A 24,633-nucleotide genomic window follows, 5' to 3' on the forward strand; every position below is an offset into this window, starting at 1 on the left:
TATATCTAAAAACGTGTGTTATTAACAACAAGAATCTATTGGGCTAATTTACATTAAAATGTTACTAACGAATAATAAATATCAAAAGCTTTTCTGTTGTGCTGTTTAGGAATAAGAAGCCAGCATTATTTCCCTTGAATATGCTCCAAACGTGTCTGCTTCAGAAATTCATACATGTTCATCCGTACCTTCCTTCCCTCTGACAGGTTCACGTGAGCTGGAACGTCATGATCCTGTCTAGAACTACATTATCAAGACTGTTCCATAGACTGCTTAGCTTGTGAGTGTAACTGTATGGAAATTGTGAAACTTTGTTCGACAATCACCTTTTCCACTTTAGCTCAGTATTACCGTGCTTTTTGCTGTGTGCAACAGTTTTATGAGTATATACCCCCCCCCCCCTCCCTCCTCCTACATTAGACACGCATAGGTAAATATATACCCCCCACCCCTTTTTTGAGAGAGAAAAAGAGAGTGGGGGGGGGGGGAAACAGTCATGGAGATGATGCTTTCGTTTAATTCCAAGGTAAAATATTCTCTGCGGGACTTCTATAGATCTATATACGGCTTGTGTGTGTCTGTCTGTCTGTCTGTGTTTTCGCGATGCACGGCCAAAGTTCTCGATGGATCTGCTTCAAATTTGGTGGGCATATTCAGGTAGACCCCGGACACAATCTGGTCGATGAAAATTTTCAACACGTGCTCTCAGCGCGCAGCGCTGAACCGATTTTGTTTTTTATGGTTTTTCTGTACATCCATTCCCAGTAACTCTTCCTTATCTTCTCCAGTGTTTTGCGCGTTTATTTCCCTTCCTTCGTGTGGCGTCAATCGCGTACGGTGCGCCACTCACAAGGCGAAGCCGGGTACCCGGCGAAGCCGGCGTACGGTGCGCCACTCACCCGGGTATTCGGCTCTACTTCTTCCCGACGAAGCCGGGTATTCATCTAGTATATATATATGTGTGTTGCTGTGTTGGATTTGCATACTTTTTGTCTGATTAACATGAAGATTAATCTTGTTAATTCATGAAGAGTTACTGTTTTGCAGAAATTGCTGTCATGGAAAACAACAGCAAGAGAGAGGCCTGTACAAGGTGTCGTTTAAAAGAAATTCTCCAAAGCGGATGCAGACAGTTACACTTGAAAATCAGTACCAACGGTAAGTATACAGTGGAACCCCATTCTAGGACCTCAGAAAATCAGGTCTTAATTATTAGAAAAGAGAGAATTAAGTCTTAAAATGGAGGTACATTTACAAAGGTTAATGTATTAACACAAAATCTGATCACACGTACAAGGTCAATTAAGGTCTTATAAAAGGATCAAGGGAAGTCTTGCAATTATACTCTTAAATTCGGTGATTTTCAAGGGGGGGGGGGGGGGCGGGATGGGGGTTCCACTGTACATACATCAGGGGCGGATCTGGGGGGGGGTGCAATGGGTGCAATTGCACCCCCCCCCAGCGGGACCAAAAAAAAAAAAAAAAAAAAAAAAAAAAAAAGAAGAAAAATGTATCACCTGAAAATAGCACTTTACACGCTCAGATTGCACCAGATTGCACAATTTTGCTTCCTTTTTAAAAAAAAATTCCGGGGGCATGCTCAGGAGCATGCCCCCGGACCCCCCTAGCATGCTCGGCGCTTCGCGCCATCGGTTCGGCGCTTCGCGCCTTCGCTGATAAGATACAAAACAAAACAAAAAAGAACTTTGCACCCCCCCCTTTCAAAACCCAGATCCGCCCCTGTACATATCTGTGTATACATGTATAATAATGCCAATGAATATTTTAGGACTTGTGTAGAAGAATGGTAATGAACAGAACTCAGAAGATGTGTTTCCTCCAAAAACGGCGTATGGCTGCCTAAATGGCGGGGTAAAAAACGGTCATACACGTAAAATTCCACTCGTGCAAAAAACACGAGTGTACGTGGGAGTTTCAGCCCACGAACGCAGAAGAAGAAGAAGAAGATGTGAAAGATTTTGATGCTAGCTGAAAATAAATGTTTTTAGGCATGCATGCATGCAGGACTGCATGAGGGTTGGATAGAGAAAGAGGGGAAGAGAGAGAGAGGGGGGTAGGAAAGGAGGCAGGGAGTCAAATAGACAGCTAGCACAGTAAAACGAGTCTGACAGTGACATCATGTGTTCGAACAAAGCTGAACCAGAGGGACAGGCCCGTCGCGATATAACCTTAAACGGTTGAAAGCGACGTTAAACACCAAATAAAGATAAAGACAGAGGGACAGGTTGGAGATGGAGACTAGAGAAGAAACTCTTATTAAACAGCAACAATGATTATTGTCAAGTTTGTAGTTGTTGTGTAGTTTTAATATTGTTTTTGTTTTTGTTTTTCTTTGCAATATTGTTCTGCCTGTGCAACTCATGTGTTTTCCTCAGGCTGATGGAGTCTGCAGCACCTTTGTCAAAATTCCCCTATGAAACACAACTGGAGGTAAAACTCTTTGACTTAATTGCCTTCCACCATTTTTTCTTGTTTTCCTGATTTCTAAAAAGCTTGTATATGTTTGTATCAGTGAGGGAAAAAGATGAACACATAAAAATATACATGTATAAATGCATGTTTAGTAAGGTCAAATAGAAGGAAGGTGTGTTACTGTTAGTGTGTTTGCATATATATATACATGTGTGAGTGTGTACACATGTGTGTGTGTTTGCGTTCAGCAATGAATGATTCACTGTGGGAGATTTTTATGTATGAAACTGCATGAAGACAGGCAAACATTTCAATCAAGAACTCTTGTCAAAACAGTTTGTGTGATCTTTTAAGAGAGAACAAAATAATGCCTGCATGCAGCTGATGTGAATGTTTTAGTAATGATTGTTACCCTCTTTGTATTCAGATCAAGCGCTGTGCTTTGATGACAGCCTTGAAGAAGGTAGTGAACATAGTGAAGCACAACCGCGTTGGTGCGTTCACATCAGAAATGGAGAAAATGGCAGAACAAAACCAAGGATGCATTTGCCCTCTTCTTGATATGATGCCTTCTGTGAGTGTCTTTTACAAAAAGAAGAGAACTGCAAAAAATGCTTTGCAGAAGACTGCAGGGCGTCATTCTCAGTTCTCATTCCCACTCCTCACACAAGTTATTATACCTATTATATTATGTGTCTGGTAATCTTGGTTAACCCTGGTCTATTCATGCTGATTGAGGCTTTTATGTAAGTGTATGCTAGAACAGCAGATTTGGTGCAAAAATGTAGTAAGTCATATAAAAACACATGATAATTAATCATCAGAGTCAATTAATAGCCGAGATCAGACTTTTTTGTATGCTCCAGGGTTTTGACAATGGATCGAGTAGTTTATAAGATTGTTGAGACCCAGAATTACTTTGTAATTGTGCTCTATTAATTAGGTCAGTTTGTGTATCAGAGTTTATTTATTCAGAAACAAAGGACTGTAACAGACCAAGCATCTCGTTTTCAGCCAACCCCATCCCTCCCTCCCTCCAGTGGCCCCCTTGACGCCCCCCCCCCCCCCCCCCCCCTCCCCATCCCCAAACACTAACTCCACCAAAGATTGTCCATTGCTGGTTATATATAAACACAGTACATCACCCAGCAGGAAAAATGACAAACAAATCAACACATTTGAATGAATTTGAATGGACATTAAATTTGATGAGTGCAATAAAATTCCTTGTTTGATTTTCAGCCCAAGCCAGAGGGGTTCAGGAATAAGGAGGAGCTGAACATTTGGCTTGGGGCAAATGGCGATCCTAACACTGTTGGTCTTATGATCGGGAGAGGTAAACGAAGTTTCATTTGAATCACACTGATGAAGCTTGTAAATTATTTACATTATTTGATTTGTAGCGAGTCAGTACTGTAACCGTCATTGTTTTCAGTAATTATGTTTTATGGTTGTGTTTGTATTTTTTTTGTATGTGTGAGGAAGTTGGTGTTTGAAGTTGATGTTATTTATTCAGGAAATGCAGAAGAAACAATTTTATAGACAGTTATGAATTTCCCCCCACTGTATCACTGAAGTATTTTTTGGGGCCATATTTCAAGAAAAGCTGTTGCTGCATCAGGCATCACGTTTGTTTTTTCTCCGGAGAACTATGGTAATAGCTAGCCTGTACTGATATTAAATGGCATGCACTGCATGATGTCTCTTGATATAGCTGGGCTTTGCTACTTGTGTCCTTTATACAGTAATTTTTGTTCGTATTTGAAATGAAAGAGAAGCGTATTTTCTTTGCCTTTTTCAAAACAATGCATTTATTAGGAAGCTATTTTCTAACTGAATGTTTACAGCTTTTTCTACTGTCACTGAATTTTTCGGTGCAGTTTTGTGATCATGCATCTCCTATGCAAGATCCATGGGTTGGAATCTTCCGGTATATGCCGGATTCAATTGTGGCCTTCATTTTTTTTAATCTTATTTTTTTCGGTTCAGGATTCATGGCATTTTTTAGTCCCACCCACGAAGATCTGACTTAAACAAAGTATGTGTTTAGATGACTGTGTTGCTGGCCTATTATTGATCAATAATGAGGGCAATTAACTTTTCATCAGAGGCTAATAGTGTCAATTTGCAATGTTAATTTAATTATGATGTACCGGTAAACTGTTTAAGTGTAAGTAATGCTAATTGTGTATTTTACTCTTCTTTTTTTTTTGTTCAAGGAGAGAGTGGCTTGTGTGTTCCAAATGATCAGCTGCTAAACACAAAGCCACTACACAATGAAGTTGTGAAGGTTAGTCATATAGTTTGCATATTTTCTCGAATTACCTTGGTCATTACTTTTTCAACGGTTTTGGTTTTATGCATAATTAAACACTATGACTGAATCAAAGAAAATACATGGAGCTAAATTCAGTGCAAGTATGTGATCTGCATCATAACTAAAGGAGGTATCATTAGTGAAACATAACCCAGAATGTAAACTATTACATTTTCCTTCATATGCAAGTCCTTTGTAGATTTTTATTTTATTTATGGTTGATTTTTATCCCCAGACGTTCAAGTCCTTTCTTGCTCAGTCCAAATTCAAGAGGAGAGACCCAGACAGGAATGACATCACAGCTCACTGGAGCAAAGTGTTAATTCGCTCGAACGAGCAAGGTCATGTCATGTTGGTACCGGATCTGAGCTGCAGACAAATCACTCAGGTAGGTGTATACACTTGTTTCTTTCAGATTTGGTGAGGTTACATTGAAGAAGAGAAGCTCGTTTTGGTTCTCATAAATAAGCAGTTGCAGTTACTCAGTAGAACAAAGCCTTCTTTGAATGACTTTTAGCAATTATGTGCGTGTGTGCATGTGTGCGTGTGTGTGTGTGTGTGTGTGCGCGCGCGAGAAAGAGAGAGCTCATATTGGTCAAGAACAAGAGAATAACTTTTTATAAGAGATAGAAAGAGAGACAGACAAACATACATTCTTTATTAAATCCATGAAAAATATGTGCAGCATATTGTATTTTTGGCTGATACACATGAAAGTCCAACAAGCGTTAGGAAGATATGCATACAAGCAGATTTAACTGATCATGTTTTGTTGCTGATGTGTTTTTCTTTCTCTATTCAGAAGATCGATCCAAGGTTTGAACATAAAAATAATGTTTGATATAACCATATTGTGGGTTTAAATAATTGCTAAATTCAGTGGGGTTTTTTTTTAGGAGGTTGTTGATGAAGCAAAAGAAGAGCTGAGAAGTTACTACAGCAGTGGATTACAGATGTTACATGGTGTTCACTCCCTCTTCATGAGAGTGAGGTAACTATATAAGCTTGTATTTATTCATCTTAATGAAATGTTATAGTATTGTTACTTTCTAGGCCCTGCCTCTCTTTTTTCTGCCTGTATTTCTTATAGAATATAGTGTGTATGTACATGCATGCATGTTTGTTTAGATGTGTGTGCGTGTGTGTGTGCGTATGAATGAGTGTATACGTGTGCATGCAGAAGAGTGTGTGCATACGTGCTTACTTTTACCTTTATTTCAGAACCTAGAGTCCAGGACAAAATAACAATTCATGTCCTTTGAATTCATTGTTGAAAATGTTTCTTACCTCTTTTTTTTTTGCATTTCAGGCTTACAATTACACATTGTCATTATACTAACAATAACAACAAAAACAAAAAGTTCACAAAATTATTCTGTTTTGTTGCATATTTCAGACGTAGAGGGAACAAGACACATCACCACCAGTACCACATCTGTGGAGATACCCACATCTATGAAGAGGTGTTGGGATACAAATTCCGCATTTCGCCAGAGGCCTTTTTCCAGCTCAACACACCAGGTGCAGAAGTCCTGTACAGTGTCGTGCAGAACCTATTCAAAGACCGCAATGTGGAAATGGTGCTGGATATTGGCTGTGGAACAGGTATTTCTTCTTCTTCTTCTTCTGCGTTCGTGGGCTGAAACTCCCACGTACACTCGTGTTTTTGCACGAGTGGAATTTTACGTGTATGACCGTTTTTTACCCCGCCATTTAGGCAGCCATACGCCGTTTTCGGAGGAAGCATGCTGGGTATTTTCGTGTTTCTATAACCCACCGAACTCTGACATGGATTACAAGATCTTTTTCGTGCGCACTTGGTCTTGTGCTTGCGTGTACACACGGGGGTGTTCGGACACCGAGGAGAGTCTGCACACAAAGTTGACTCTGAGAAATAAATCTCTCGCCGAACGTGGGGAGGAACTCACGCTGACAGCGGCCAACTGGATAGAAATCCAGCGCGCTACCAACTGAGCTACATCCCCGCCCAGGAACAGGTATGAAGACCTAGCTATGAAGACCTAGCTTGGCTGAATTACACAGGCACAGTGAAATACCCCCCCCCCCCCCCCCCCCCTTCTCTTTTTAAGACCCCCCAAAATCAAAAAGGAGGGAGTCTTATATAATGGAGGTAAGTACATTTACAGAGTTCATGAACAGAAAACGTGAAAAAGCATAAAGGAGGGATTTATGAATTGGGGGGGGGGGGGGGGGGGGGTCTTAAAAACAAACAAAAAAGGAATAATTCTGTGGAATGTTTGTGAAAGAAAACATGAGATGACATATCAAAATAATTATAACATGAGCTGAACAATTTTTAGACTGAATCGATGAACTTCTGTACAGCAAGGATGAGTGAAAAGGGAAATAAAAGAAGGAAAGCAAAGTGATCGTATTAATGTTCAGTGACAGTATTGTTTGACATGTAAGATATGATGAATAGACAATGTGTATGACATGAAACAGCATAAACGTGTTTGCATGAGCAAAAGGAGCCAGAGAGAGAGAGAGTTTTGAGTGTTCATTATAAAAAAAAGAAGGGGCATTAATAAATGAGACTGAGAGAGGGATGGAGGGGGTGGGTGGGTGGTGTTTTGGGCTAGTGTGCTACTTTTACCCAGCAATAATGCTTCTGTTTTTTGTGCAGGTACAATAGGTGTGGTGACATCCTCGCTAGTGAATCGGGTGATAGGACTGGACGTGATCAAACAGGCCATAGAAGATGCAGAGTTTAATGCTGATCTTAATGGTAAGTAACTGTGTACAACAGTACCTGGACAGTTATATGATGAGATGAGAGGACACCTCCCATGAGAAGACACTTTCTGTTGTCCCTTGGTCTATTCACTTCATCACAGGTACCACTGTTTTACATGTGTACGGATCAGCTTTTGAAGATCGAGGAATTTGAATGATTGCAGCTTCAAGTGTTCATGATGATCCATGTAGATCTCATAATTGTTGATAAATATGCCAAGTGAATAAGTAGCAATTGCCACCAGGATGAGTTGTCAAGTTTTGCTTGTTAGTTTGTTTGCTTTTTCTTCTTCTGCACAATAGCTTTAAAAGGATTGTTTGAAAACTGTGTCTTGGATTTATTATTCAATACAATATGATGAGATTATTTTTTCAGAACAGTGATTTCAGTACACTTGCTCTGTCACTATAGTTACACAAAGCCCAGCTGCAATTTGTCTACATGTATTTTTATTTTCAAATTTGTATATCAACACTGAAGTTTGCATACATATATATAGATTTGTTTTTTTATACTCCAGTTCAATTTGTTTTCCTTCACTTTGATTCTGTGTTTGACAGGTGTGAGCAATGCCAGTTTTCATGTGGGGAGTGCTCGTGCACTGCTGAAATCTTTCATGGCTGATGGCAGCATCTTGACAGATGAAACAGTTGCCATAGTCAACCCCAACAGAAATGGATTGAGTAGGTCATCTGTTGTCATTTATGGCTTTGTGTTTTTATTGTGTGTGTAGAAAGCTTGCCTCACTAAAGGCAAGAGTGTTCACTCTTTCTCAACCCATACAAACCCGACAGAGTTATTTCCAAAGTCCGTCTATTGTAGCATACAAACCCGACAGAGTTATTTCCAAAGTCTGTTTATTGTAGCATACAAACCCGACAGAGTTATTTCCAAAGTATGTCTATTGTAGCATACAAACCCGACAGAGTTATTTCCAAAGTCCGTCTATTGTAGGGCCATGTATACTACCGCTGATGGGGTCTATGTCAACCAAAAGAGTGGGATTCTCTGTAGGTCGAGTTCCTGTAGGTGGATTCCCTGTATACCTAAGACTTTAAAATTGGCAATCTAGTAAACAGGGAATCCCACAGGGTGCAGTTTTTCAATAAAACTTGCAAACCATACTCGAATTTCTAAGAAATATCAAAAAAAGATCGCAAAACATCAAATTCTAACGATGTCACTAAGCATCACGTGACTTTCATTGATATTAGCAAAACGCTACAGGAACTACACCCTGTGGTATTCCCTGTATACAAGATTGCCAATTTTAAAGTCTTAGGTATACAGAGAATCCACCTACAGGAACTCGACCTACAGTGAATCCCATTCTTTTGGTCGACATAGACCCCCACAGCTATACTACCTGCCAATTTGAATAAAATGCTTAAAAAAAATATATGTACACAGTTTAATTTTTTTTTAATATGTACACAGGTTAAGAAAAAAATAATGGGAGAGTGAAAGAGAGAGAGAGATTCAATGACAACTGTTTAACTTATTATATTTTACTGTTATTTTTCTTCCCCCTTGCAGACAAGAAAGCAATTCTGCGGCTACGTTGTTGCAAGGCCATCAAACACTTGATCTTCATCTCATGCAAACCTCACGGCAATGCTGTGGTAAACTTTGCTGAGTAAGCCTTTTTTTACGGGAAAGTTGTTTTTTCCCTCAAAATTCTATTGTAGCGCTTTAATTGTTGTAGTTCTGAATTTTATCTGAGAAACTAAGGAACATGAGACCTCGACATATGTATGAGATGTGCAACGAGAGTATAAGTGAGAGTTCTACGGAACTAATCTCCTGGCACCTGAGAAAATAACAAGCATTGAAATGAACTTTTCTCCTCAATTCAAAATCTGAATTTTGAGTTGCGATTGATTGTACTTTTTGTTTTTTTCAAAATGTTTACACTAAAACACCCATCACATTTAACCTAATCCTGTTGAGCTGCAAATCTTTCGCGTAGTTGTGAAATATGAAGAGATGTCAAAATATGGGTATATGCGCACAGACACTGATGCGTAGAGACAAACAGATTCATACAGACAGACACACGCACACACACACACGCATGAAAACACGCACACATGGAGGGTCAGCACATATGTACTGTTCTCAGTCTTTCTCCAATTCATCGTACATCATCGTACCACTTTTCTGCAGTATGAGAGGGAAAACACAATAAGACAGAAACATTATAAGCCTTAGTTTTGTTTAAGTACATCTGTAAAATTTATGTAAGGCACAAAATATGCCATTTTTCATATTTACTATACCAGAGATGGATGGTTCATTTCTATCGTATCATGTACTCTTGTTCCAGTTTGATTGTACCAGAGAGGGTGGACCACCCAGGCCAACCCTTCAAGGCAGTGCAGGCAGTCGGTGTGGACATGTTCCCTCAGACCATTCACTCTGAGCTGGTCCTGTTGTTCCAGAGATAATAGTGATTACTGTGGATGATTTAGATTTGTTTGTGTGATTGTGTGTGTGTGTGTGTGTGTGTGTGTGTGGTTGTGAGTGTGTGGTTGTGTGTACCTGTTTGGGGGTAACCTGTTTATGTGTGTGTGTGTGTGTGTATGTGTGTGTTAGCTTGCAAAGCAAGATAAAAATCCCTGAAATAAAAATCCTGTTTAATACTTTATTACATTTTCGGTCTGTTATCTTTTTCTGTGTTTGATGGCTGTTCTTTGTGTGTCAGTTTGCTTGTTTGTGTGTTACCACTCGACCCTGACTTCTGAGGCTGAGCAGAGGAACTGTCCCAGTGCAACAGCTCACGCACAGGTTCTCAGTGCAACTCGTAGATCTATCAACTCTCACTTACAACTTAGACTCCATAGCCACCTTCGAATCCACACTAGAGTATAATATGGACTATACATTGTGGTGATTGTATTGAGCACATGCACTTTGTATTGATTGGCAAGTAAAACTATTTTAGCTTAGTTGTGTGTAGGATATGTACCATCAAAGGAGTTTGCACAACAGTTATTTAAATAGCCATGTACATAATTATTATTTGAAGTTTCCTTTTCTTTTTACATTTAGTCAAGTTTTGACTAAATGTTTTAACATAGAGGGGGAATCGAGACGAGGGTCGTGGTGTGTGTGTGTCTGTCTGTCTATCTGTGCGTGTGTGTGTGTGTAGAGCGATTCAGAGTAAACTACTGGACCGATCTTTATGAAATTTTACATGAGAGTTCCTGGGTATGATATCCCCAGACGGTTTTTTCAATTTTTCTATAAATGTCTTTGATGACGTCATATCCGTCTTTTTGTAAAAGTTGAGGCGGCACTGTCACACCTTCAATTTTTCAATCAAATTGATTGAAATTTTGGCAAAGCAATCTTCGACGAAGGCCGGACTTCGGTATTGCATTTCAGCATGGAGGCTTAAAACTTAATTAATGACTTTGGTCATTAAAAATCTGAACATTGTAATTAAAATTATTTTTTTATAAAACGATCCAAAATTCTTTTTATTTTATTCTTCATCATGTTCTGATTCCATAAACATATCAAAATGTTATATTCGGATTAAAAACAAGCTCTGAAAATTAAAAATATAAAAATTATAATTAAAATTAAATTTCCGAAATCGTTTTAAAAACAATTTCATCTTATTTCTGGTCGGTTCCTGATTCCAAAAACATATAGATATGATATGTTTGGATTAAAAACACGCTCAGAAAGTTAAAATGAAGAGAGGTACAGTAAAGCGTGCTATGCAGCACAGCGCAACCGCTACCGCGCTAAACAGGCTTGTCACTTTCACTGCCTGCACTAGCGGCGGACTAGGGTCATTGTGAAAAAATGCAGTGCGTTCAGTTTCATTCTGTGAGTTCCACAGCTTGACTAAATGTAGTAATTTCGCCTTACGCAACTTGTTCATGCTTACTTTTGAGGTTGTTGCCTTGTCATATCTTCATGTAGTTTATGCGTGTATATGAGTGCTTGAGTTGTTAATGCGAAAGAATGTGTATGAGTGTGCCTTGTGGTGAGATATGTGCGTGTTATAAATTCTCGTATTATTATTATTTCTTTTTCGGATGACTGAGTCAAGAGGAGCAAAAACCTTTGTCAGTCATGTGTCTTTGAGTTTGACAAAAATAGAAATACATTTACATCATCTATATGATTTGTTACTTTGGAGTTCAAAGATTCTATGCATCAGGAAATAAAGCAAAGACACCAACTAGATGCATGTATAAAGAAATGACTACATTGTACATGTGTATATCACAATGGGACAAACAATAAAAAGGACTGTCTTATGACAACAAAAATCAATACCAGGAAGATAGAAAACAGTTTAAAAAAAATGTAAACAGGAAACAAACGAAAAAGCCACTCCTTACCCCAAAATGAATGCTGACATATTGCATACTACAACAAGGAAATTTACACATTTGACTTTTCAATACATACATGTATGAGCTATAGCTGTGTCTAATGAGCAAGTGTGTGGGTGGGGAGTTGGGGTGTATTATAAGTCTGAGCTTCTTTAAGAATTTGTTTGTTTGTTGGGGGGTGGGTGGAGGAGGGCTTAGTTCTGCAAATGCAAAAGTTTTTCTTTCCTGTGATCTGCGAGGCTATAGTTTGCATTACCTATTTAGCAAAGAGAAACTGTTAATTGTGGGTGGAAAATTCTTCTTTTAAACAGGATGAAAATGAATGACTTCAATGTGAAACTCATAGACCCTTTTGCAGAATGTACCAATGTTGTTACTGCATTATTATTACTGCATGGTAAATATATATATGGTAAACTCATTGAGCTCTTCAGGTTGGTCTTCTTTGTGTTGTCAAAATTTAAGTTGAACTCTATATATATAGACGTTATACATTATGTTTGCTCCCTCGATTACCTCCCAGACTGAAACACCACCTATGCCTTTATTAACTGCTTAGAGCTGTCATTGTAATCATGATGTTTGTTTACATTGATACTCTCAACTGAAAATGTTCTTGAACTGAACTTCTGTCAAGTGAAAGTGACTGGACCCAAGGTTGACCACAGGCGGAAGGTATCGTCCACTGGACTAGTACTATCACAGAAAGACTACCTTGTAGTCTTTCTGTGATAGTACTAGTAGTAGTCCAGTGGACGATACCTTACCGCCTGTGGGTTGACAGGCACGCACACACACAAGCAACACATGTTAGCAATGGTCTATTTACACTGCCTGGAAATTTGTTTCAAATTGTAGTACAATGTCAACAAACAAACCCGCAGAGTACAGTGTGTGAACTCCAAAATCCAATACAAAAATGCACATTGAAGAAACCACACACTGATGCAGTTTTCTGTGTTAGTATGCGAATTAAACGATTTCACAGTCTCCTGAGAAGAAGAAGGTTCTTCACCATTCAGATACATCGATATAGACGAAGAAAAAGACACGTAAGTGCCATAACATCCCCAGTGTGTCTTAGCATTCCGCGGTGTTTTCGTCTGCCAGAGGTCACAAGGTACACAATGATGATGTCATTTCCGTAAACTTCCGGTCGTCGTCCATGACATGTTTTGAGTTGTCCCATACATGTGCAGAAGAGGACGCGACTTGCTAGGTGACACGGTGAGTTCTTTTTGCTGAAATTTTCCGCAAACATGGCTGATATCTTGAAACAACTGAAGTTTCAAAAACAGCAAGATCAGACGCTTCTTTTGATTACACTCTGGTGAAGCATCGCGACGCTGAATGAGGTTGACTTTGGGTCAAAACTTCTCAAGTGCTCATTGGGGTTAGAATGTGATCATGGCTATATTTAGACTTCTGTTTTCTTCGTGCCCCCCCTTTCTTTGAGAAACAGGGCGGTCATTGACGTGACTCGTAGTAAGTCATCAGCTGACTGATAGTTGTCTGTTTTCTTGGCTGTCTTCATGCTGTCATTATTCCGTTTTCACACTTTGCAGTCTGATGTTACTGTTGCCTTAGTGTTGGTTCATTTAAAAGTTACATGCAAGTGGTCATTGGTCTGATCAGGTTTGCATTATAACATATTTTTCTGTGAAACACTGAAAGGAGATTTTTATCAAATTGTTTTTCCCATCTTAATTCACTCTCAGTCATAACTGGGTTTGAAAGTTTGAGTTGAACTGCAGTTGTAAATCACTATTATGATATGAATCCCCTGCATGCAGGAAAAATATTGTAGAATTAACATTGGATTGCTACAATTCTGACTGTTACAGACGGCTGTAATGGTATTATGCTCATCAGTAAAATTAGAATTAACTTGCCCTGTCGTTTATGCATCTGTGTCAGCAATCATTATGGTCAGATCTATTAACAAATGCGCTGTATGGAGAGATTAATTGTTGTAAACAATACGTGCTTTCATGTTTCCAGTGGTGTGTGTGTGTGTGTGGGATTATAAGTAACTTAATGAACCTTGATTCGACCACTAGCTTTAATTCAGCCTTCTAAAAGCATGTCTGCAGACTGTTTATTATTTGGCAAAAAAACCAACTTGTATTAGTTGTAACCGGGCCTCTCCCTTCTGTGATCTGATTTGTGTAATTGTGACCCTCCACCACGGAATGAGTCACATGTCACCTTTGCATGATTTTTATATTTTCCTAAAGAGTTTTTTTATGCTCTATCCAGTGGTGAAAACCGTTTTACAAAAGAGCGAAAAATGTTTGAGGTATAAGCCTGTGACTAAGGTGACCCTCACACTTTTACCAGACACTCCCCGGACTTATATTACGCCTAGCGCACAACCGCACGAGGTGACATGCGACTCATTTCATGGTGGAGGGTCACAATTGATCTGTTCAGCATTCTTCCTTGCTTACAGGCACCGCGCACAAGCACACACTCTGTTTCTTTTTTGACTTTTTTTTCCATGCATTTTTTTCTTACAATTGCACTCATTAAATGAATTATTATTGCAACAATAGTATTTAAAAAAAAAGTGTCCCTTGTATACCTGTATCCACTTAAAAAAAACAACAGTTATTTACTTGATATTCACCAGACTTGATACACAATATCAGCTGGCTTATATTGATTAGATGTCATTCATATCATTGCAGCACAGTACAAACCTTTCCATGAGCTGACGTTACAACCGCACAACCATGTAAGTGCGCAAAGTACCCTGTCTCCGGAGATTGAATGACAGCACAAGAATGGCTACGTGGAATGGAGGAGGCTCGGAGAGTGATGGAGAGGAGAGAGACGATTTCATGAAACCGTCTGCATCACAGTTACTGTTGGTGCCACAGCCTCCCGATGAGCTGTGCCCAGACTCAGAAGAGAATGTGCGAGAACAGACTGAAGATGTGTTCAGGAACTTTGTGTACCAGCGGTTCAGGAATGACAACATTCAGCAGAGTTACGATAGCTTACATGTGGAGCCGGAGCTAGTCAACTTACCTAGAATTCCAGACAGGTAATGTGAAATAAAGACATTAAGTACAGTCGAACCTGTCATGCAAGGGATTGACCAAAAGTGGTCGTTATGGACAGGTGGTCGCTATGGAAATGTCAATTACATAGGTAAAAAATAGTTTAGTTTTTGAGTGTTCGTTGTGGGCAGGTGTTTGATTCTGAGAGGTGGTCGCAAGGGAAGGTTTGACTGTACTTCCCACAAGCAGAGTACAGCCTTGTTAATGAACACAAAGAGGAATGCAAGTTTTATTCAGCTACAGCAAAGTTACTTGAACCTTCACCGGATCACGCTTTAAACTACACAGTCCGGATGCTGTACGGGTCATACACGACCCATACTTTCTAAAGAAGGATTCAACGTAAAAAGTATGGGTCGTACACGACCCACGCCATGCGAATAGGGATAAACTCTTTACCGCCTCTTTGCAGAGTATGGGTTGTACACGACCCACACCATCAGAATAGGGATAAAAACCGTGAAATGCCTTCATTAATTCCATAGGGGTCGATCGTCCACAACCCACAACATTCGGACTGTGTAGTTCAAATGATGTCATTGTTTATTTGTTTGTTTTCAAAGATAATCCTTTAAAATTTGGTGGATAGGAAGGTTCTATGGTGTTTGGGGATTACATGAAGGCTCAAAGAAAAACTCCCTATAGTTTTAGAGATACAGACGCTTTTGTGAGGCTCTGGGTCGTGCACGACCCAGGAAGCACAGTGAAGGTTATAGTTTAGTCCTTCCCGTTTAATCTTATCATCATTCATGTGCACCATCACAGATCTGTACAAGATTTGACATGGGATAACATCATCCTTCACCTTGGAAACATATCAAAATCCAATACATATATTTAAGGTTTAAAAAATGTGAACTGTAGAAATGAGAACAACTTTTAATACAAATTTTGCTGCAGCTACTTGTTCAAGAAATTTTTTCCCCTAAAACTTTACAAAGTAGCTACTTATGGTTGTGCTGTGAAATGTGTGCAGCCCTGCAGCAGAGATAGGCAGACAGCTGGCAAGAATTGGTGACGATATCAACGAAAAATACAAAGACACTTTCAACGAAATGATTCGCTCAATGAACATCCGTCCAGACAGTGATACAGCCTATGAAGCTTTTGCTGGTGTTGCAAGAAAGTAAGTGCAATGTGTGTGTTAGAGAACTTTAAAAAAACCTATAAAGTGGCCATTTTTGGAGAACGTATAAGACAAGCTGTGTCTAACACACACACACACACACACACATTCTTTGACAATCATCCAGCCACCTTAAATCTTATGTCTTTGATGAATTTTTTGTTTGTGGGAAAACTGCAGTTCTTTTTTTCTTCTTCTGTTTTTCACAGGATATTTGCCGATGGTGTCAACTGGGGTCGCATTGTGACGTTACTGTGCTTCGGGTATCGCATGGCCATCCAGGTTTTGCAGCACCACTGGGGAACCTTTGCGGACTTTTTGCGCCGCATCGGTCAGTTTTTGCTCAAGTTCTTGATCACAGAGAGGATTTCTCGCTGGATCGCTGATCATGGTGGATGGGTAGGTGTTACGCTTTTTTACATTTTTATCAATTTTTTATAATATTTACAATGTTTCCTATTTCTCCTATGTGTCTCTCATTTTTTGACAGATATACTTTTTGTCTAATCTATGAGGCTACTTATTTGCTTCCTCTTCTTGAAATGTTATTTTCAAATATAGACCTAAATGCAAATCTTTGGTCTCTCTGATTTCCACTTTCGATTGTGCTCTTCCCCTTTAAGAACCAAAATCAGAATGTGAGTTTTGCCAAATTAAGGTTACTTTGCAATGTGGTGCATGTACTAATTATTGACACAGTGGAAAGTTCTAATTTAAAAGTCGAGATCTGGCTTCTTCAGATTTGTTGTTTATAACAGCAGTGCTGTTCCCAGACTTGGAGGACAAGAGATCAGTTGGTCCCCTAGATTGAAAAAAAAATGCATAGGCCCAAATGCCCTGGCTGCAAAAACCTTTTATTAAACAGTCGACAGGCCAGTAGTCGTCTATAAAAGAAAAGGTATGCTTATAAATGACCGAAGACCGCGGCCTAAACCGGCACGGTGGCCTAGTGGTAAGGCGTCCGCCCTGTGATCGGGAGGTCGTGGGTTCGAACCCCGGCCGGGTCATACCTAAGACTTTAAAATTGGCAATCTAGTGGCTGCTCCGCCTGGCGTCTGGCATTATGGGGTTAGTGCTAGGACTGGTTGGTCCGGTGTCAGAATAATGTGACTGGGTGAGACATGAAGCCTGTGCTGCGACTTCTGTCTTGTGTGTGGCGCACGTTATATGTCAAAGCAGCACCGCCCTGATATGGCCCTTCGTGGTCGGCTGGGCGTTAAGCAAACAAACAAACAAACCGCGGCCTAAAAACAACACTGATCCTCCATTATGAGACTCCGTCCTTTTCTCAGGCCTGATATTCTCAGATTTGTGGAAATCCTAAAAGGGGTGGGTAGGGGATCCACTGTAGAATTCTTTTCCCCATGCCAAATGTTGATGTTTGGGTTTGAAGTTCTTAAAAAAATGATGCATTTATAAATTATATCTTCTGTCTCCTTTTGCCACAGCGTGGAGGCCTTACATTTACACCATCGGTTGGCACCAGAACCATCGCCACCATCGTCAGTTTGGCGGCATTGTCTGTCTTTGCTGTTATTGTCTGGAACCGATATTATCTATGACGACGTGTGAATGGGGGTAGGGAAAGCTAAGTTAAAGTAGTTGGCGTGTGCTTGTGTGTGTGTGCGTATACATGTGTACAAGGGGAAACGGATATTACACTTTTTTATGATGACTGTAGATGGTACTGATGTTTAGTTACTTTCTGCCTCTTTATGCACACACTTTGTCTCTGTGGTTGCATTTGAAGTTTTCCATATATGTGGAATAAGTAAGGATGTATTACACCTTTTAATGATGACCCTAGATGGTAGATCCTTTGTACTATTCTGCTTTTCAAGCATGCACTTGTATAATATGTGTTGGTATATATATATAAGTGTGTGCATGTAGGTGTATGCAATTTTTTTTATCCTGATTCGTATGCTTTCGTGTGTGTTCTCACTTGTGACGCAGGGCAGATGGTCATGTTTGAGTTTTTTTGTTTTTTTTTATTAATGATGATGTGTAAAAAAAAAAAAGCATTCATAACATGCATTTTTAATGAGTATTATGATCAAAGGATTTCGTTTCCGCTAAGTTATATGCACAATTTTATTTCTGATTTGTGTGTGTTTGCTACTTTTTAAATCCGAGTTAGTGGAACTGCAGAAGCAGTAAAAGAATGTTTTTGTTTTTTTCCTGCCGTGAATATGCCTTTTGCATTTATGACAGTGTTCAAGTATGTGTTATAACAATACATCTATTTGATAGTTTGTGTTTATTGTTGTTGATCAAAAGATTGCACTGTGTGCTAATTAGGTCATAAACTCTTTAAAAGCTGACTTTGGCTTTTCAAGATTCTTGATTAAAGAATAACAATATTTAGCTTTTTTAATGATCTATTTTCTTACAGTTATCTTGTTTTTTTCCTGTCATTTCTGATTTATGGGTTGTGTTTTTGTGTGTGATATGTCAAATTATGCTGCAATTACATTTTGTATATTAAATGGTTATCAGTTACACACATTGTTTAACATTTTGAAACCACATGCTCATTATCTGCTAGAATGTTCGTGTTGCTAGCATAAATACATAAATAGATGAATAGATAAATTAATAGATGAATGAAGTACAAATTCATGTTGACAGAAACTGCATAAGTCTTTCAGGTCTGCATACATACAAAAGATCTTGTATAGGACTGACTAGTCAGTTATGGTAAATATTTATTGCATAGTACATGTGTAGTTACCGTACTTTCCGGGTCATAAGGCGCGACTTTTTTTCTCGAGTTTGACCCCTGCGTCTTGTACCAAGTTTCCTCTCAAGACATCAAAGAGACCGCCCCATAGGTTAAACTCGGTCACTGACCCCGGTGCAGGAAGTGTTTCCTCTCAGATCTATGACAGGGGAACCACCTCTCATAGCAAAAACTGGGTCATTGACCCCTGGGAAGAAGGTCAGTGTCTAAACAAGGCAACCCAGCTATCACAATGGACCTGCCTTTGATCTCGCCGCACACACAGAGCACACATATTTCCACTCTGTATTCTTCCTTTGATGTGCGGCTTATTTTCATTCTTCAACTGTTTGTTACCGGTATACTTTTTTTAATTTTGGTGCGCCCTATGGCCCCCTGCGCCCAATGGGTGACTGGATTACAATTTTGTTTAAAAAGAAGGGGGTGCGCCTTATGCGCTGTAGCGCCTTGTAACCCGGAAAATACGGTACTTTATATTTATTGCACAGTAGAATGGTGCATGTTTGTCCTTCGGGTCTGAAGAACACTTTTTGCATAGTAGAATAAAGTGGTCACAATTAAATATCATTTGAAGATTTGAACGTATTTAAGTGCTTATTTTGAGAAAAAAAACACCCTCACAGTTCTTTCATTTTGCGTGGGCAATCAGTTTACAATTTTTTTCCTGTAAAGATGTCTGTGCAAGTCTGTGACAAACTGTCTAGTAGTGTGTCGATTGTGTCAGGGACTGGATCCAAACAAATGTGCATGCATGTGTACTTTGGTACATGTGACACTACCACATCAGCAATTGGTATGCTGTGTTTGGTTTGGCATTTTGAGAGTTGTGTTCACACAAGATGGTGGGCATTCACACGTTTTGTTGCATTCATGTATGTGTGCATGCACTTTGTAGGAATAGTGGAACCTGCCCTGGTGATTTGCTCTTGATAACCTCCACCTGCCTACCACATATGACCACCCCAAATAATCACCATCGTGTTTTTTTAAATTATTTTTTTAATTTAACTTTTCCATAGTTTATTGCTATTCTGATAGACACATGGGGGGATTTGGGGATTGTTTCTCACATAGCCCTATTTCATTGTCGATTGCTATGGAAGTGTGATGATGGGGAATATATTTACAACAAACAACAAGCGGTTTCCGGTGTCATACCATAGATGAAGTATATGCATACCTCGTCTTGTCAGGCGGGCTTCTGTAACAGGTCGACAGATGATACAAATTCATTTTTACTGTACATGAAATACTGTGTTCTAGAAAAATCGTTATTCTCTCAGCATCTACATGTACAGATTTTCTGCAGTCACTATTTTTGCAAACTTCATTCCGCAGCAGAATTTTTAGTCAGAGATCAGAACAGCAAATGGAACGGTACCAATTAAGCATGCTCTGTTACGTCATATGAAACCAGACAAATTGACTTAATGTGCCGGTTATGTCGGTCTTTTCCGTCCATAGTTCTTTTTGTGAGTGTTTCAGTGTTCAGTGATTTCTACCGGTACATGCTTAAGTGGTTTGCACACTGAGGTTTGCACATTAAAGCGTTGTCTGCAACAGCCAGCATTGACCAGGTGGGTATAGTTGTAGCTGCCAAAAACATGTTTTCAACACAGAATTTCACGTCAGAATAGCAATATAAATGTTATTGTGTTTTCGGCGTAGCAATAGGCCCCACTATTTTGATGCAAACCAGTATAATGAGACTCGTGTTTGATTCGTCGGCATTAAGATAGCTTGCCCTATTGCTATGCTAAAAACACAACAGCTGTTAATAATGACCACTCTTGATTGGTTCCTTGGGTGGTCATCATAGACAGGCTTGCCTATGCTTGAATGCTTGATCTTTATAATTATGAGGATGTACTGTTGTTATTCCAAGTTTGTATTGTGTGAACTTAGCTTTAATTAAGGTAGATGATTGAGTGATTATTGCTCTGTTGTTTTGATTATCAATCGTGATTTTTGCCCATGCATTATATGTCTGAACAGATGAAAAGTGCATTATATTTTTCACAATTTCAAGTTTCACTATGAAAATGTTTATGTTCGGATGTGTTTTTTTGTGAATGAATAGTGATAACCTGTTAGACAAAATGATATTTGTACATTGATGCACAGTACAGCATATGTATTCAAATTGTGTTCCTATATATTGCCTGTGACGGTTTTGTTTTCTTATAAAACATTAAAGTCATGTACATATTAAGCACAAAGAACTTTCTCGATATAAAAACTTTTAGTGTAGCCTTCAAGGTGACCTAGGTTCCATAGCTGGAGGAAAACTGAATATTACTAACAGTGGTACCTGTGATGTGAGGCCCCTCCCATGAAAGGACACCTCCCATACGGGACTGACTGGAGGATGCTTAATTTTTGTCGTCCCTTCATCTAGTAACTTTACTAAAACATGAAGGAAAAACTAAAAAGAAAACATTTTCCAATGTATTAATTTGCTGTCTACATTTTTAAGCTGCTGCTTTTTGACTCACATGCGAAGCAAAAGTGAGTCTATGTACTCACCCGAGTCGTCCGTCCGTCCGTCCGTCCGTCCGTCCGGACGTCCGTCCGTCCGTCCGGAAAACTTTAACGTTGGATATTTCTTGGACACTATTCAGTCTATCAGTACCAAATTTGGCAAGATGGTGTATGATGACAAGGCCCCAAAAAACATACATAGCATCTTGACCTTGCTTCAAGGTCAAGGTCGCAGGGGCCATAAATGTTGCCTAAAAAACAGCTATTTTTCATATTTTTCCCATTTTCTCTGAAGTTTTTGAGATTCAATACCTCACCTATATATGATATATAGGGCAAAGTAAGCCCCATCTTTTGATACCAGTTTGGTTTACCTTGCTTCAAGGTCAAGGTCACAGGAGCTCTTCAAAGTTGGATTGTATACATATTTTGAAGTGACCTTGACCCTGAACTATGGAAGATAACTGTTTCAAACTTAAAAATTATGTGGGGCACATGTTATGCTTTCATCATGAGACAATTCGGTCACATATGATCAAGGTCAAGGTCACTTTGACCCTTATGAAATGTGACCAAAATAAGGTAGTGAACCACTAAAAGTGACCATATCTCATGGTAGAAAGAGCCAATAAGCACCATTGTACTTCCTATGTCTTGAATTAACAGCTTTGTGTTGCATGACCTTGGATGACCTTGACCTTGGGTCAAGGTCACATGTATTTTGGTAGGAAAAATGTGTAAAGCATGTGAGTCGTATGGGCTTTGCCTTTTTGGCTCACGAAGTGTAGCCTATGCGATCGTAACTTTGTCTGTCTGTGCGTTTGTGCGTGTGTGTGTGCGTGTGTGTGTGTGTTTGTGCGTGTGTATGTCTGTGGTAGAAACTTTAACATTTCCGAGTCTATGTGTGAGTGGTTATCCAAGACTATGGATAAAGCTCGCATAAGATTACGTCACGGTCAAAAGTGTTTGACGTCAATTAATGCATCATGACGGCATGCCTCCCTGTAGTCTTTCTCTCTCGCGTGGTGTGTGTGGTCTCGGTCATTGTTATTTTGAGCGGGCCGAGACTATTTGGCAGTCGTGTCCCTGTAAGTAGGCTACATGCAGACAGACAGATCTAGATCTAGTGTCTCTCTTTCTTGCACAGTGTCACCTAAGCTTACTGTGTGTGTGGGTGTGTATGTGTGACGGAGTGATTGAGTTTGTGTTACTGTTTGTCGATTTCTTACGTGAGCCTTGATGGCTTCGCCTCTTGTTTAGTCTGAAATTGTTTTGGCTCATCTAAGTACTTTGTAATCAGGAGAGTCTCAGTAGAGAGCAATGAACATGTGCGTGTTGTTGATAATGAATCAGAATTCCTCACTGAGAAATGAATTAAAACAGCATCAGGTATTTGAAGACAGAGATGTCAGTCCAAAAAAAGACAAATGCATTGTTGCTCACAAACCAGTTTATTATATTTAAACAAACTTATTTCATTTGTTTGATGATGAAATGAATGAGATCTCATGTCATTGACACCCCCCTGCCAACATTTAGTACAATGTCTCATAGTACTTGTACTGTTTTTTATTTTTTAAAGTTTTTTAATTTTAATTTTTTAATTGTGTAGCTTCCTTGTCATCCTAATCTCAGAACACTTGCTCAATGTTGGGTCAGGCATTAGATAATTCATTTGAAGTTGACCCGTCATATCTCATGATAGCGTAAGAGGCGACTAACGGATTCTGTTTTTTTCCTTTTACCCTTGTTAAGTGTTTCTTGTATAGAATATAGTCAATTTTTGTGAAGATTTTAGTCGAGCAGTATGTAAGAAATGTTAAGGCCTTTGTACTGGAAACTTGCATTCTCCCAGTAAGGTAATATATTGTACTACGTTGCAAGCCCCTGGAGCAAATTTTTGATTAGTGCTTTTGTGAACAATTGACAAGTGGCTCGATCACATCTCCCCCTTTCCCTGTCGCGATATAACCTTCGTGGTTGAAAACGACGTTAAACACCAAATAAAGAAAGAAGGAAATCTCATGATAGTATGGCAATGTCTTTTCCCCCTTTTTGTCTGTAGATTTTGTTTTAGGGATGTGGGGTTGGGTGGGGTTGTTTCATATAATTCCATTAATTCACAGTCGGTCGCATCATTCAGGACTTGTCTTCGTTGACATGATCTCATTGCACATGGAATCAAATATTTTCAAAATGTTTGGCTTCAGTCAGTTTGACAATCTCTGAAAATCTCCATGTATTACTAATGAGTTTTTTCTTTTTCTTTTTTTAATATTGTTGTTGTTGTCTCATGGTCTCTCTCTGTATTTGAGAAATGCTTGTATTAAGTCTCAGGTTATATATTTCACAGGGTAGTTGCATGTGTTTGATCACAGAACGTCAAACGCAGAAGGAAGATTGTTGATATTTTTCATTTGGCTTTAAGTTGTGATCATCATTTAACTGGATTTTAGTGGGTTTTTGTTGACTCACATGCGAAGCAAAAGTGAAGCAGTATGTAAGAAATGTTAAGTCCTTTGTACTGGAAACTTGCATTCTCCCAGTAAGGTAATACATTGTACTACGTTGCAAGCCCCTGGAGCAAATTTTTGATTAGTGCTTTTGTGAACAAGAAACAATTGACAAGTGGCTCTATCCATCTCCCCCCTTTCCCCGTCGCGATATAACCTTCGTGGTTGAAAACGACGTTAAACACCAAATAAAGAAAGAAATAAAGAAAGACTGCTTCCAGTGCAGAGTATGAATTTTTGGACCAATTGGTGACAGGGATTGATACTAGTGTCAGCTTAGAACCATCTATTGCTAAAAGCATGGCCAGATCTGAGATGATCAGCTGAAATTTTTTGCTTGAGAAACAATGGGTGGGTGCCTTTAACTTGTTGCCACTGTAAGGCAACACTCTAGGAATGGTTTTGTGTGGCAGCATGACTTTTGTGAAGGTTTTGCATACTGTTTTACATGTGCTTTGTTCATGTGGAAAATGCATCTGTCTTGGATATTAATTGTTGTGCTGACGTGTTTAAGATAGAGGTGGATTTTGTGAAAGTAATTTTGAAGTGGAGGACAAAAGCCTCTTTTTAAAGGAAATGTTTCGGTTTGTTTTACCTGTAGGGAGACAAGACAAATTGTGTATGTGAAGAAAGAGGTAATAAAAAGAAAGAGAAGAGAACTATGCATTATGGTTATTTAATTGCACATACAGTACCAATCCTAACTACCTATTACTACCTAACCCCGGGTGAATCCAAAAGAATCCAATAGATTCTGGTAGTTATGCCACGTTCTAATAAAAGTACTCCGCCAATATTAATCGGATTTATTTATTTAAGTTTGATGAGAACATTATATGAAG

At 39.2% G+C, this 24,633-nt stretch overlaps 2 protein-coding genes across 3 annotated transcripts; both read left to right on the forward strand.

Moving 5' to 3' along the window:
• The first annotated feature begins 133 nt into the window (after positions 1–133).
• On the forward strand, positions 134–10,154 carry LOC138962065 (tRNA (uracil-5-)-methyltransferase homolog B-like). 2 transcript variants are annotated; one of them, XM_070333772.1, is made up of 13 exons: positions 134–280; positions 1,048–1,158; positions 2,397–2,451; positions 2,861–3,007; positions 3,676–3,769; positions 4,653–4,723; positions 4,986–5,138; positions 5,647–5,741; positions 6,147–6,355; positions 7,398–7,499; positions 8,069–8,191; positions 9,045–9,144; positions 9,835–10,154. In XM_070333772.1, the coding sequence occupies exons 1-13, from the start codon at positions 228–230 to the stop codon at positions 9,953–9,955; spliced, it is 1,434 nt and encodes a 477-aa protein (XP_070189873.1). In that variant the 5' UTR covers positions 134–227; the 3' UTR covers positions 9,956–10,154. The 2 variants fall into 2 exon arrangements, with proteins under 2 accessions (XP_070189873.1, XP_070189874.1); XM_070333773.1 differs by having other exon boundaries at positions 9,045–9,119.
• A 2,574-nt stretch (positions 10,155–12,728) lies between these two features.
• On the forward strand, positions 12,729–24,468 carry LOC138962068 (bcl-2 homologous antagonist/killer-like). The gene is made up of 5 exons (XM_070333776.1): positions 12,729–13,090; positions 14,554–14,912; positions 15,905–16,054; positions 16,264–16,453; positions 17,503–24,468. The coding sequence occupies exons 2-5, from the start codon at positions 14,650–14,652 to the stop codon at positions 17,614–17,616; spliced, it is 717 nt and encodes a 238-aa protein (XP_070189877.1). The 5' UTR covers positions 12,729–13,090; positions 14,554–14,649; the 3' UTR covers positions 17,617–24,468.
• The last annotated feature ends 165 nt before the right edge of the window (positions 24,469–24,633 follow it).

This window comes from Littorina saxatilis, linkage group LG3 (assembly GCF_037325665.1).
Source record: "Littorina saxatilis isolate snail1 linkage group LG3, US_GU_Lsax_2.0, whole genome shotgun sequence".
Lineage (NCBI taxonomy): Eukaryota > Metazoa > Mollusca > Gastropoda > Littorinimorpha > Littorinidae > Littorina > Littorina saxatilis.

Excerpts from the sequence above, each read along its gene's own strand:
- LOC138962065 (XM_070333772.1), top strand. The coding sequence starts at position 228 with ATGATCCTGTCTAGAACTACATTATCAAGACTGTTCCATAGACTGCTT. Across the intron at positions 2,452-2,860 it reads CCTATGAAACACAACTGGAG|ATCAAGCGCTGTGCTTTGAT; the intron begins GTAAAACTCTTT and ends CTTTGTATTCAG. Across the intron at positions 4,724-4,985 it reads TACACAATGAAGTTGTGAAG|ACGTTCAAGTCCTTTCTTGC; the intron begins GTTAGTCATATA and ends TTTTATCCCCAG.
- LOC138962068 (XM_070333776.1), top strand. The coding sequence starts at position 14,650 with ATGGCTACGTGGAATGGAGGAGGCTCGGAGAGTGATGGAGAGGAGAGA. Across the intron at positions 16,055-16,263 it reads TTTGCTGGTGTTGCAAGAAA|GATATTTGCCGATGGTGTCA; the intron begins GTAAGTGCAATG and ends TGTTTTTCACAG. Across the intron at positions 16,454-17,502 it reads TCGCTGATCATGGTGGATGG|CGTGGAGGCCTTACATTTAC; the intron begins GTAGGTGTTACG and ends CTTTTGCCACAG.